The sequence below is a fragment of the Cryptomeria japonica genome, chromosome 1 (assembly GCF_030272615.1).
Source record: "Cryptomeria japonica chromosome 1, Sugi_1.0, whole genome shotgun sequence".
NCBI lineage: Eukaryota > Viridiplantae > Streptophyta > Pinopsida > Cupressales > Cupressaceae > Cryptomeria > Cryptomeria japonica.
Window position 1 is genome coordinate 98,250,878 of NC_081405.1, and position 13,414 is coordinate 98,264,291.

At 36.0% G+C, this 13,414-nt stretch overlaps 1 protein-coding gene across 7 annotated transcripts in view; it reads right to left on the reverse strand.

Moving 5' to 3' along the window:
• Positions 1–13,414, reverse strand: part of LOC131041905 (uncharacterized) — a 170,194-nt gene that overhangs the window by 79,042 nt on the left and 77,738 nt on the right. For 6 of the 7 annotated variants that reach the window (XM_057975140.2, XM_057975142.2, XM_057975139.2 and 3 more), the window contains one exon: positions 1,529–1,603. The exons of the other annotated variant lie outside the window; for it this stretch is intronic. In XM_057975140.2, the coding sequence (XP_057831123.2) occupies positions 1,529–1,603 (75 nt within the window). The remainder of the gene's footprint in view (positions 1–1,528; positions 1,604–13,414) is intronic. 7 annotated transcript variants of the gene reach the window in all.

The following is a 13,414-nucleotide window of genomic DNA, read 5'->3' on the forward strand; positions in this document are numbered from 1 at the left end:
AATCTTGTTCAAAGGAAAAATCTACAAAATAAAAATAACTATCATCAAAAATCTGGGCAAATTGCAATAGCACACAGCATATATAAAAGCTGTCTAGAGTTGATAAGAGTCATAAACAATGGACAAAAGCATGTATCCACGTGTATAAGCATTAAACAGCAACTAAAACCAAAAATAAATGCAAAATGACCTGAAGAAATCCAAAAAATGGAGGAAAACTCAATAAGATTGAGAGGTCTCCTTGTCAAGCAACTATTTAATGATCTGCTACAACAGTTTAATACCCTCCAATGGGTCTTCATTGACTTCTCTTGCACAAAACAGCAATGTCCACAACATACAAGCTCTCAAATGCTCTCAAACTTCCCAAAATCCTGCTTCAACTACCATGACCATTCTTGGAGGTTTTAACAAGAAAGAGTTACAGGATGAGTCAAGAGTAATCCCAAATATCCTTGTCCCTCAAAATAGACCCTTAAATTCTTAGACATATCCCGCGTCCTTTAGACTCCATTGAGTCTTTGTTGTTTTCTGCAACATGTTCAGCTGCAGGCAGAACCATCTCCGATGCCCAATTTTGTCAAAGACGGGTTTGAACACAGCCAAACTAGTGACACATGTTCCACCCTGGTCGAACCCATCACCACTGTCCTCTTTCTTTGTCAGGTCTAGTCACTCTGAGTAGTCCCGTTTCAGGGGCATCTTTTCCTCTATTTTTCTTTGGTGGTCATCTTCTACTACTCATTTTGGTGTCCATTTGCAGGAACGAACCTTCAAAATTGTTTGGCATAGGGTGTTAGCTCGAATAAGAACATTTAGGTTACCAAGTTAGCTGTAACTTAACTGATCTAATTTCAGATCATTGACCTAGTATCTGAAAGAGAAAATGTTTTATAGGTACAACCAAAAAATCATGGTTTTTACCAATTTGGTGGCTTTTGTTAATCTCATCACCTTTGATGTCACTCTCACATTTCAACAATCTTACAAGCATTAACCCACACTACGTATAGGACAAACTTTTGGCATCTTTCTTGGTTTATCTTTCCTTTCTTTTGTCCTTTGGGTGTTTTTCCTTCATATATTTTTAAATATAACTAAAAGTACTTTGCTTTACAATTCTGAAGGGAAAAGGGCATGTACAGGAAAGAACTCTAATAGCTTTTTTGTTGAAGTTTTACATAGCTCAAATAGGAGTAATTACCTGAATTTTTTTTAATTAGATTGTCAATTCCTTTAAGATCAATATTTTTTAAACGTACATAATTAAGTCATGTTTAGTTTTATTTTTCTTGACATTATATCATGAAGATGGTTCTGTATCACGAAAAAAATTCACCTCAATTTAATGGTTGTAGATAATATCCTTATACCTCATTAAAGAAGTACTTATATAGATATTTATTTACAAGCTATTGCTGAAGGCACTTAAATTTTCATTAAATAAATATGTAAGCACCAAAAGTGATGTGTTGGAAACCCCACCTCCCAAACATTGAGGATTAGAATAGAATAAGATGAATCTTACCTCCAAGACAGCATTGTTTCTAAACGTGGCCTCCATAGCCGCAGATCCAGGGGAATTTGACAACCTACAAAGTTCCTGGAAGAAAGACCATTCATATTTTTTCCATCGTCAAAACTTATTAAAATGTACTAGTAACTATTTACTGGGATAACTAATTAGCTCACAAATACATAACCAATCCCACTTTTTAATACTTCAGTGTAGAAAACAATAAATGGAGAACTAAAGCAAACTACACCAACTGCTTCAAACAAAATATTAATCAAAATTCAATTAAGGGTTCAAAATCCCAATCTTTTGAAATTTGTTGTGAAAAACAGCAAAAACCATTCAAAGGGTTGCAGTATTCATAAGACAGTAACCCGGATTTGAATTTCCATACAACAATAAAGCACCTATAACTCAGGAAATGTCAGAGATTTTGGAGTAATGACAGGTAGTAATTGGGACCCACGATGTTAAGGTGCATTGGATAATGGATAAATAAGTAATGGAGGACGTTGAGTTCACCTCACAATGTAGCATCTAAAACTCAGGACTGTATTATCCTGTTTAAAAAAATTTAAAATATAATAAACTATAGTTCACAGTTATATTAGTTTGCACAATTAACATAAATATGAAATTGACCAAGGAATTATAGTTTAATAGTTTATTCTCCAATCAGACATAATGCTTAGAATATAACTCAGAAAGACCAAATTAATAACGTCACAGTTGCTATTTTGCAGTGAGCTATTAAGTGGTTAAAATGTCTTTTTCTGTCCTTGGACTGCCTCAATATATGTCTGAAATTCGCCATTAATATGCCATAACCAGCTGCTGGTTAAAACGATATTTTAATTGAGATTCAAATTTAGAAAATTTGCACAATGACGATTTCCATGTGAAATCACTCAAATTGTGGGTTTTCATCCTCCAATTCTAGACCTAGAGGAATTTTGTCACTGGGTTAATTAAACCTGTAGTTTCATCCTCCATAAGGAGTAGACATCAAAATTTTAAAAAGTCTTCTCAGTATAATCCTCCTTGCCTGGTCTCTCTTAAATACCTTTTTCCTCCAATGGTCACAACTCTTTATGTGCCCCTTAAAATTATTAAATTAATCTTTAATTATAACTAGTAATATTATTTAGTCCTTGTCGAAATCACATTCTCTCTTTGTTTAGAGGATCCACTAATTATATTGCCAAGCCCTTGGTATAATTGTTACTTTAAATCATTTTCTTCAAAGTGTTGAGTGTACTCCCACAATTAATCTTGATTCTCAATTCTTGTTTTGTCTTTTCTTAATGCTGGAAGTCACATTTTCGTAGAGAATTTATCTTTTGTGTTAGGTTTAAAGCATATTTGATCAAGTTATGGATCTCATTGTTATTAATAGCAACCTGGTATGTATCTTGTGTGGACATAATTTAAATTTGAAGAGGGGACATTACTGTAATGCCCCCTTATGGTCAAACTTAGGAAGTTAAGACAATTATCTAATACTGATCAATTGCATGAGATTTCTTTCCTCAAAACTTATAAGAATCAATTGCAAGAGACTTCTTTCCTCTATAAGCTTAAATAATGCTTAAGGTAATAATAATAGAAGTTGATACCACTTCACAAATGAACTTACCAATCACTCAACTGGTTAAACAAAATGCACTCTTGTATGTAGAGCCCAGGAATAGTTGTGTTCGCAAACTTCCTATTCTCCCTATAACGATTCTTCTATCTCCTTCCAATAGTTCGATGTGCAGGCTGAGAGCAGACTCGGTTTCTTTATTATTTCCTCCTTCCTTGATTGATGTCCTGAATGAATGAAGGGCTGGTCTTCTTATATCTGTGTGCGTGAACGAGGGTTGCATTGGATAAGACATGTCTCATGTCTTTGGTAATCGCACCATTCATAATTCTAATTGCACCTCATGTAAGATAACTAATTCATGATTAGTTAACATTCCTTCTCCAACCACTACTAACTAACTGTTTGTTTATGAACATTTATCTTATGTGAACCGGGTATTAAGCTTCTTCAATCGCTGCATTAATAACCATAATCATTGCTTCCACAGATTACACTCCCTATATTGTTGATTCGCTGCACATAATGAATTGCTACAATGTTTCCATCGCATCTTTTCATGATGATCTCTTATGACATTAATTACAAGTTTGTTTTCTTATGTTAATCACCCATAATACTTTTTGAACGCTGCCTTAGAGATATGTTAATCTCTTAATACTTGATCGCTGACTTGTCATTATTGCTGAGATCGGTGCATATGGATGTATTTGCTGCATCTTAAATTGTTTTAATATGATTGGCCTGTCTTAATCTTTGGCTGGCTACAATGACATCTTCTGATTATGTAATTAAGTATGACTGTCATACATACTGCAGTCTATATTAATATTACTATTAAATTCTGCATAAGAAAATTATCCGGCTTCATATATTAACATACATATTAAGCACATCCCCCATGCATAACACCAAAAACAAAGATGTTACTGCCTGTAACTTAATAATAGCTCTGATCTGATCTGATCTGTCCTTCCCTCCCTGGATGTTTTGATTCCTTTCCTTCATATCTCTCAATGTAAGGGAGAGGTCACTCCTCTTCATCATGTATGCCCTTTGGCAAGAGACACACCCTTTCACCATTAGCACCCTTTGAAAGGGTGCAACTCTTCATTATTTCTGCCCTTTGAAAGGGACACAACCTTTCACAATCAGATCTGCACTTCTTATTTAAATCAGATCTGCTCTTCACCTTCCTAAATTATCCCCCTCAAATGAGGTTCTCTTCTCCCTTTTATATCTCATGCTTGAGGGAGTCACAAATTTTCAATTTTTGTCTTTTGACCATTCGTTAACTTTATTAAATTTTAATTATATTTAATTATATTCTTTTATATTTGAATTTATTTATTTTTTTATTCATTTGTATCTTAATTTTATTATTATTATTTATTATTAAATTTATTTCAAAGTGGGGACATTACAATTACAATCCATCCTTACCAAGGTTTCTTATCCTCAAGCAATCAGAAATTAGGATGTTGAAGATTTTCTGCACCCTCCCATGTTGCATCCGCTTTAGAAAGATCTTTCCATCAGATCAAATATTTTGGCATTGTAATTTGTTTTGTTCCTTAGCTTTATTTCTCTAAAAAATTTAATAGCTTTAGGAATCAAAATCGATTTCCCTTGATCATCTAGTGGGGTTAGCTCTACTAAAAGAATAATATGACTTCTTAATGCCCCTTACAAACAAGAGACATGAAATACATTATGAATCTTACTATTCTCTGGCAATTCTAGCTCATAAGCCACCTCCCCAATTCTTTGTTTGATTCTATAAGGGCCAAAGAACCTTGGTTTTAACTTCTTTGCTCCACTCCTTTTCAAGGAAGTATTAGAATATTGTAATGGTTCTTTAATGGTCATCTTAGTCATCTTAGTCGTCTTTAGTTAGTTTCTATTTTCAGCTTCAATTTACGATTGTTTCTTTTAGAAACATCGTCTCTTGTAAATTCTTTATATAGAGCTCTCGCTCTATTGTTTAATAACATAGAATATTTTAACATGGTATCAGAGCGGGCCAATGGGATTTCATAAAATTTGGCGAATTTTTTGAGAAAAAAAAATCCGTAACCTCTTCTTATCTGTAATGCCCCCTTTCTAGCACATGTTGTATGATGTTTTCATTAGCCTATTTCTCCATGGTCTCGTAGGCTAACCAAGACATTTTAGGGATCTTGAGGATATTTGGCCTAGACAATTTCAATTTCAGGCGATTCCGAGGTGTTTTGGTGTGGTTTTGGAATACTTACTATTTATAGTAAGTCAATTGGGCAACGTTAGGGTCATCAATTATCCATGGATAATATCCTATCAATGGTAATTGTTGATATCGACTAGAGATTTTAATAGTCGTTTGTGATTATTAATGTATTTATCAATAAAGTTAAGTTATAAAGTTAAAATTAAAATATTTAACTTTATTGATATGGGGACTTAAGTTAAAGGGAAAGTTATTTGAATATTAGAAGTTCTCCTTCATTAAAGGTCCTTGGAGACTTAAATATTAAAAGCGAAGTATTTCTATTTATCCCACATTGGCAGGAAAAGTGTGTGGGCTCTCTTAGGAATGTTATAAAAGACTCTTAAGAGTTCATTTTCAATATGCTTGGTTGTTGATGAATTGGATATTGTTTATGCTTTTGATTTTGAAGGAGTTGTTGCTTCTTCTTCTTGGTTTGTAAGGACGGAAACCCTTGCAGGCAACATCCTTCACGTTGTCAAAAGACACAATCTAGAGGATAACTTGGTGATTTCACACACAAATCATAGCGGAGCTTCAATGGTGCTGATATTTTCGGTTCTTTGGACAGCAAAGTGTTTGAGATCATTTGTGAGGGCTGATTGAGGAATTTTGCAAAGTTGATTGCATATTTGTGGGTTTGATCATTGTTGGTCATTCCCTCTAATGTTGGTTGTACATCTTCAAGGAGTTTGCAGAAGTTTATAACTGGTTTGTGGTGCCATTACACATTCATACTTCCAGCCGTCCACTTTGGAGTTCTTGGTATAGGCGGCTAGCGTTTGGAAAACCTCATTTGATGGTATTGTTGTTGCATGTATGTTATTTTCATTTACCAACAACTGGGTATGTTAGATATAAAATTGTAATCAATTTTCATCATCTAGATGTTTCTAGTATGCAATTGCATATTTTGGTTTAAGTTGCATGCATGTAATTTGAAGCTAGCATTCAGCATTAGTATATCTTGTTCCAATAATATCAAAAGCAAAAAATCAAGGGTTGTCATTACAGTGGTACCAAAGTAGAAAATCTTGCAATCCTGTGTTTGCATGTGTGATTTACAAATACCCACTTGCTTGCATGTCAATTTTAGGCAATTTTCGGAAGTAGGAAACACTTGCATGTCAGTTTGGAGGTGACCCAAGATCTTGCATGTCGTTTGCTATCAGTGCATGTCTTCTATTCAAACACCTAGATAGTTACATGACAGTTTAGATCAGTATTATGAAATGGGCTTCTTTTGCATGCCATTTTCGAGCAGTACAGATTTGTGGGTTTGATTGCTTGGCAATTTGATTAGTTCTAGAAGGTGGGTTTACATTGCATGTTAGATTTGAGATTACCCAGATATTTGCATGTCATTTTGGAGCCTTGCATGTTAGCGGGTTGGAGTTGCATGTCAATTTTAGGCAATTTTTGAAAGCAGGTAACTCTTGCATGTCAATTTGAAGCTATTTGGAGTAGTGGGTTCACATTGCATGTTAGTTTCTGGCAATTTTGAGCATGTTCTATGAGAGCTAGTGATAGGAAAAGGAGTTACCAAGAAAGATTAAGGAAAAGGGACGTTGACTAGTGGTTAACATCTAAAGATCATTATTATAACTTTCTTATCAGAGCAGCAATTTGTTTTGTATTATCATTTAGGAAGGTGAAGACTTTTGAAGAAGAATTGATGGAATTGAAACATAGATGTGAAAGACAGAATGAGGAGTAAAAACATGTGCAACAAAGTTATAGTGAGTGCTTGGATCACTTAAAGTACTTACGTGAGCATCCTGGTTGGTTTAGATCCATCTTCAAAAAGAAACCAGAAGTTATAAAAATGACATTTCCAGTGAAAAGATTCGGGATGTCAGTAACAACCAACTACAAAGACAAAATTTTTGCTTTTCTTTCAAAGAGGCTTGGGAGCCATAATCGCATATGCAAAGGAGAAATGGTTAAGGTGTTAGTAGAAGAAAAAGGCACATAAGGAAAGTTTGGGAAAGAAGAAATTGCTTCAGATGGGCTTGATGCTTGTAAAAATGAGGATGAAGTAGCTTCTTCATGTCCTCCTATCATAGATGGGTACAATGATGTTTAGGAAATCAAAAAAGAATCAATTGTTCCTCCAGGTAAAGATTGCATTTGTTTGTTTGTAGGTAACTTGGAGGTTAGACTTGACAAAACCGGTGAGATGATGTGATGAAGCCATGGTCCGATGGGTCCTCAAAGAGAACTGACCAGATCATGCAGCAAGAGTAACACAACAGAAACAACAACAAAACATAGATAAAATGCAGAATCAAATATCTGTATTGTTATATTATCATCATAGAACATTCGGTAATCATCCGGTTACATGCAGGCTAACATGCTAGTTTCAGGCTACATGCCAAATTACAATCCATCCGGACCTCCAAGAGGCATCTGAATTACAATTCCAGAGACTAGATACTCATAACCTTCCCACCACTTCCTAAGGATCACATATAACAATATATATACCCTCTGGAACACATCTAGGTCGGCCACAATAGATTACATTTACCAAGAAAGGAAAATGAAACGTGCAAATAGGTCGGCCCCAAGAATGAAAGGAAAATCCTTCGGAAAAGAACTACCAAGAAGCGTGGATCGAATGGAAGGTCAGCCAAGGACTCAAGAATATCGAGCAAGGCACCAAATAGATCCACAAGCCAAGAAATTGCTCCGCATGAGAAGAAATCACCAACTAGCTGTTAAGCTCAAAAACTACTCTGGGAACCAAGAACAACCAATCCGGAAGCGATAACTCACCGGGAAAGAATCCAAATGAACTGACAAACTGGAATGATGAACCAAAGCAAGCCTCGAAACCAAAAATCTGATCCGCAACGAAAAAGAACCATCTACCGGAACACACCGAAAGAACATAGAAACTAAAATACTGAACTGAACAAGAATAAAGCTAAAAGGAAATATTTTTGGGTGATGCAGGATTGCTCATAGAACGGGGATGCTCCTGCATCATGATGGTTTCTTTTGGTGACAGTATATGTGATCCTAATGCTATTCAACCTTCTCTATATGAAAAGTGCATGACACCAATCGGTGAGGAAGTTAAATTGGATGAGCCTATTTGTGTCTTGATACCAAATGATTATAATGATAGTTTTATGTTTGGGCCTAACCCTACCCCATATTCTAATCAGCAAGTTTGCAAAGAAGACATCATAGAGGCAATTGAATATGGGAGTCAAGTTCTTCAAGGCCAATCAAATAATTTATCATGTGAAGCAGATGGAGTCCATAAGCCTAGTAAGTCACATACATCGGAGAACCAATTGAAGGTCAATGAAGATAAGATTTTGGCGGCATTAACACATTTTGATAACACTCATAAGATGGTTGAAGATCTCCTTTGGAGGGTTCAACTTGAGATAAGACAAAAGGGATTTGAAGGAGAACCTTTTCATTTACAGGTAATGAGGGAAGCTATTAAAAAAATGAAATCAAATTATTCACATCTACTCTCAGATCAAGACCATCTCCTCAATCTCGTTGAAATATATTCTGATGCATTGAGAGGGAAAGAAGAAGAAGTTGACAATCTTACCTATGAGCTTATGAATACAAAGAATTCTTTGGAGACTACTCAAGTGGCCCTACAAGAAGCAGAAAATCAGATTGATAAGCTTTGTTTAGAGTTGAGCTTGGCACACTTTTCATCATCCAAATCAAAAATCAATCACCTATGGCAACCCCTACTAAAAGATGACCGAATAAAAAAATTTAGGAGATCATACAAATTGTTGAAGGAATCGATGCAATACGTAAGGATGAAATAAAATATGATGATTCCAACATTTCCTATCCTAAGGAGATACAATGTACTAATGAAGATCAGCAGGAACCACAAGAAGTTGAGCTCATGAAATTTGATGAACAATTTTCTCATGATGATATAAGTTGCAGCCATGAGAAAAATGCTTTAACAAGTTTTCCAGGTGTGTAATGTCCCCTTTTTAGCTCATTCCTATTCTTGAGTGATTAATAAAATATGAAGATTCCAACATTTCCTATCCTAAGGAGATACAATGTACTAATGAAGATCAGCAGGAACCACAAGAAGTTGAGCTCGTGAAATTTGATGAACAATTTTCTCATGATGATATAAGTTGCAGCCATGAGAAAAATGCTTTAACAAGTTTTGCAGGTGTGTAATGTCCCCTTTTTAGCTCATTCCTATTCTTGAGTGATTAGCCTATCATTCATGTTAATGATGATAGCTTCGGTCAAATAAATAATCATGTTATGAATAAGCATCGATTCGATTGAATGATCAAAATGGCTGATCATACATCGATCATCATTACCATTGTTCTTCTAGATATAGATCTGTGTTTATCGATCTGCATACTTTCATTGATCTTTACTATAATCAATAATGTGTATCGTTTTACTATAATTGATAATGTGTATCGATTTAATGATTCACCATTCTAACATACCGATTGGGAATCGGTTTGTTAAATGAATTATAAACTATCAATTAGGAATCGGTTTTGTTAATGAATTATAAACTACCGATTAGGAATCGGTTTTGTTAATGGATTATAAACTACCGATTATGAATAGGTATGATGTTTGCAATGATTAATGAATGAACATATCGATGGAGAGACATGTATGTGTGGAGACATGTCTATCCATCGATATGTCTCCTCACCCACATATATATATAATCCACGATAGATCCGTGAAAGGTTGTACAACAATCTATTAGTGCAAGCCTTTGAAGATCGATCTCATTCTCAACACTCACCAATTTTTGTGATATAATCAGCAGCACTTGAAGTATTATCAATACTTGGCAAATCAACATACTTTGTGGACATACTATCTTCCCCTTATACTTGCAACAACCTGCAAGATTCATAGGTTAGTGAGAGTATCATTTGTGAGACGATAAATTAAAAGCTACAAAGGCTATGATCCACGATCAAGACTTGCAGACCTTTCTATGGGCTGAGGCTTCTAGAACAACAGTATACATCCAGAACAGATGTCCTCATCGTGCTCTAAAGAACATGACCCCGGAAGAAGCCTTCACAGGATCCAAACCAGACATTAGTCACCTCAGAATCTTTGGAAGTCCCGTCTATGTTCATGTGCCCAAGGAAAAGCAATCAAAGTTGGAACCCTCCGGAAAGAAAGGCATGCTAGTCGGATACAGTGAATCCTCCAAGGCATTCAGGATTTACATCCCAAGTCAAAGGTACGTTGAGGTAAGTAGGGATGTTAAATTTGAAGAAGACATTGCTTTTAAGAAATCGAAAGGTTCTTGTGTTATTGATGAATCTAATGATAATCAAAATATAGACATTGATACTAACCCTGAGATTCAGAGGGAGCAAGTTGAACCTCCATCTCAAGATGATCATGATGATCCTCCAGAACCCATGAATCCCACTGATATTCCTAGTGACATTGTCGTTACCAAAAAGAGGCCACTTTGGGTAAGAAACACCATTCAAGAAGCTGAGAGATTTGCTGCTCCAAGTGGCACCTTCCGTGAAACTAAGAGACCTCAGGTATTTTCCAACTACGTTTCTTTAATGTGTAATCTCATTGAAACTGAACCTTGCAATGTTGAAGAAGCCTTAAGTCATCATGCCTGGAAGCTTGCTATGGATGAAGAATATCAGTCAATCATCAAGAATGATGTGTGGGACCTTGTGCCCAGACCCAAAGGTAAATCTATTGTTTCCTCTAAATGGTTATTTAAAATTAAACATAATGCTGATGGTAGTATTGAAAAATATAAGGCTAGATTTGTAGCACGTGGCTTTTCCCAAAAGGAAGGCATAGACTATGAAGAAACATTTGCTCCTGTTGCTAGATATACTTCCATTAGAACAATAATTGCTATTGCTGCCTCTAAGGGTTGGAAACTACATCAAATGGATGTTAAGACTGCCTTTCTCAATGGTGTCATTGAGGAAGAAGTCTATATTGAGCAACCTAAGGGATATGAGATTCAAGATAGATTAACCCATGTGTGCAGGTTAAAGAAAGCTCTGTATGGTCTTAAACAAGCTCCTCATACTTGGTATGAAAGAATTGATAAATATTTGCTAAGTCTAGGTTTTTGTAAAAATGATGCTGACCCTAACATTTACTTTAAAGTAGCCAATGATGAAATGCTAATTCTAGTTCTTTATGTGGATGACTTATTTCTTACTGGTAAAGATGAACTTATTATTAGATGCAAGAAAGAACTAGCTTCAGAATTTGAAATGAAAGATTTAGGTCTAATGCATTATTTTCTAGGTCTAGAAGTATGGCAAAGATCTAACGAAATCTTTCTAAGTCAAGGGAAGTATACTATTGACATTTTGAAAAGATTTAGAATGATGGATTGTAAACCAATGTCTACTCCTATGGAATCTAACTTAAAGAAGTTAAGTGTTTCTGCAGCTAACTCTGAATTTGCAGATCCATCCGAGTACCGACAGTTGATTGGATCACTGATGTATCTAGTTAACACTAGACCAGACATATATTTTGTTGTAAATGCTCTCAGCCAGTTCATGAGCTTGCCCAAGCATGTTCACCTTGTTGTAGCCAAGCATATCCTAAGATACTTGCGGGGCATAGTTGGTTTTGGGCTGAAGTATCCACTTAACACTCCAATAACCTTGGAAGGTTATTCTGATGTAGACTTGGCTGGAAGCGTCAAAGACAGGAAAAGCACCTCTGTATTTGTTTTAGCTTGGGTTCTGCAGTGATCTCTTGGGCTTGCAGAAAACAATCCTCAGTGGCATTGAGTACTGCTAAAGTTGAGTATATTGCAGCAAGTGTAGCATCCAAAGAAGCAGTGTGGCTTCGTAAGCTTCTTGCTGGGTTGTTTGGTCAGCCATGGGATCCTACAGTTATTCGCTGTGATAATCAGAGTTGTATTAAAATGTCTATCAATCCAGTGTTTCATGATAGGTCAAAACATGTGGAAACCCATTATCATTTTATTCGAGACATGGTGCAAAGAGGTGCTATTCAGCTGAAGTATGTCAGCACTGATGAGCAGGTTGCAGATATTCTTACCAAGCCTCTATCCAAAGTGAAGTTTGTGTACTTCAGGGATAGACTTGGTATTGTGGAAAATGAAACTCCGATTGAGAGGGAGTCTCAATTTCAGTGATACTTTGTATTGTATAAAACCACCCTCTGCGGGCAATGTAAGGTGATATTGTAAACTTCTCAGGGAGAAGTGTAATTGTTAAACCATCCTCTACAGGCAATGTAAGATGGTATTGTAACCTTTGACCATCCTCTGCGGACAATGTAAGATGGTAGAAAAGGATCCTCTCCACCCTCTGTGAGCAATACAAGGTGGATCCAATCTATGCTTGTGTGCAAGCTAGAAGATTATGATTATGATTCTATTCCCTAATTAAGAGGGAGTGTTGGTTGTAATTAGGGCTGGCGGATTCCAATTGCCTTGGGCAACATTGGAATCCGCCTCCTTCATATAGGGCCTGGCCCAATACCTTTCGGTGCACCTAAAAGGTTTCCACGCTTCACCCAAACTCACTCGCCTCCTTGATAGGGCCGACCCTATCTCACTTCACCTAAAAGGAATTAAAATAAATAAATATCTAAATGCAAAGAAGGCCGACATAAATAAAAAGCAATATGACTCCTATAAAGGTGGCATATACTTCTCAATATCCTCATTCAGTTTTAATGCACATGCAAAATATATTCGGTGAAGGCGAAATTCATAGAAGGGCAGTTGGTAATAGCGAACTCCAATAGAAGGTAGCATATCTTGAAATAGGAGGCAGCGAACTTCACCAGATGGCAGCAGATCTATAATAGAAGACAGCGAACCTATTTAGCAGCAGATTTCCAATTGAAGTGAGCGAACCCTTGAAGGACTTCATTGAAGGACTGTAATCTACTTAAGGTGCTGCTACCCTTGTTACACTCAGAAAATTCCGATGAGAAGGACTGCAAATCATAACCTCATTAGCAACCTAATTGTGAAGACTTCTATCTCTTCTTCTTTGTGACTGCAACCTCTATGCTCCAGATAAGTGTG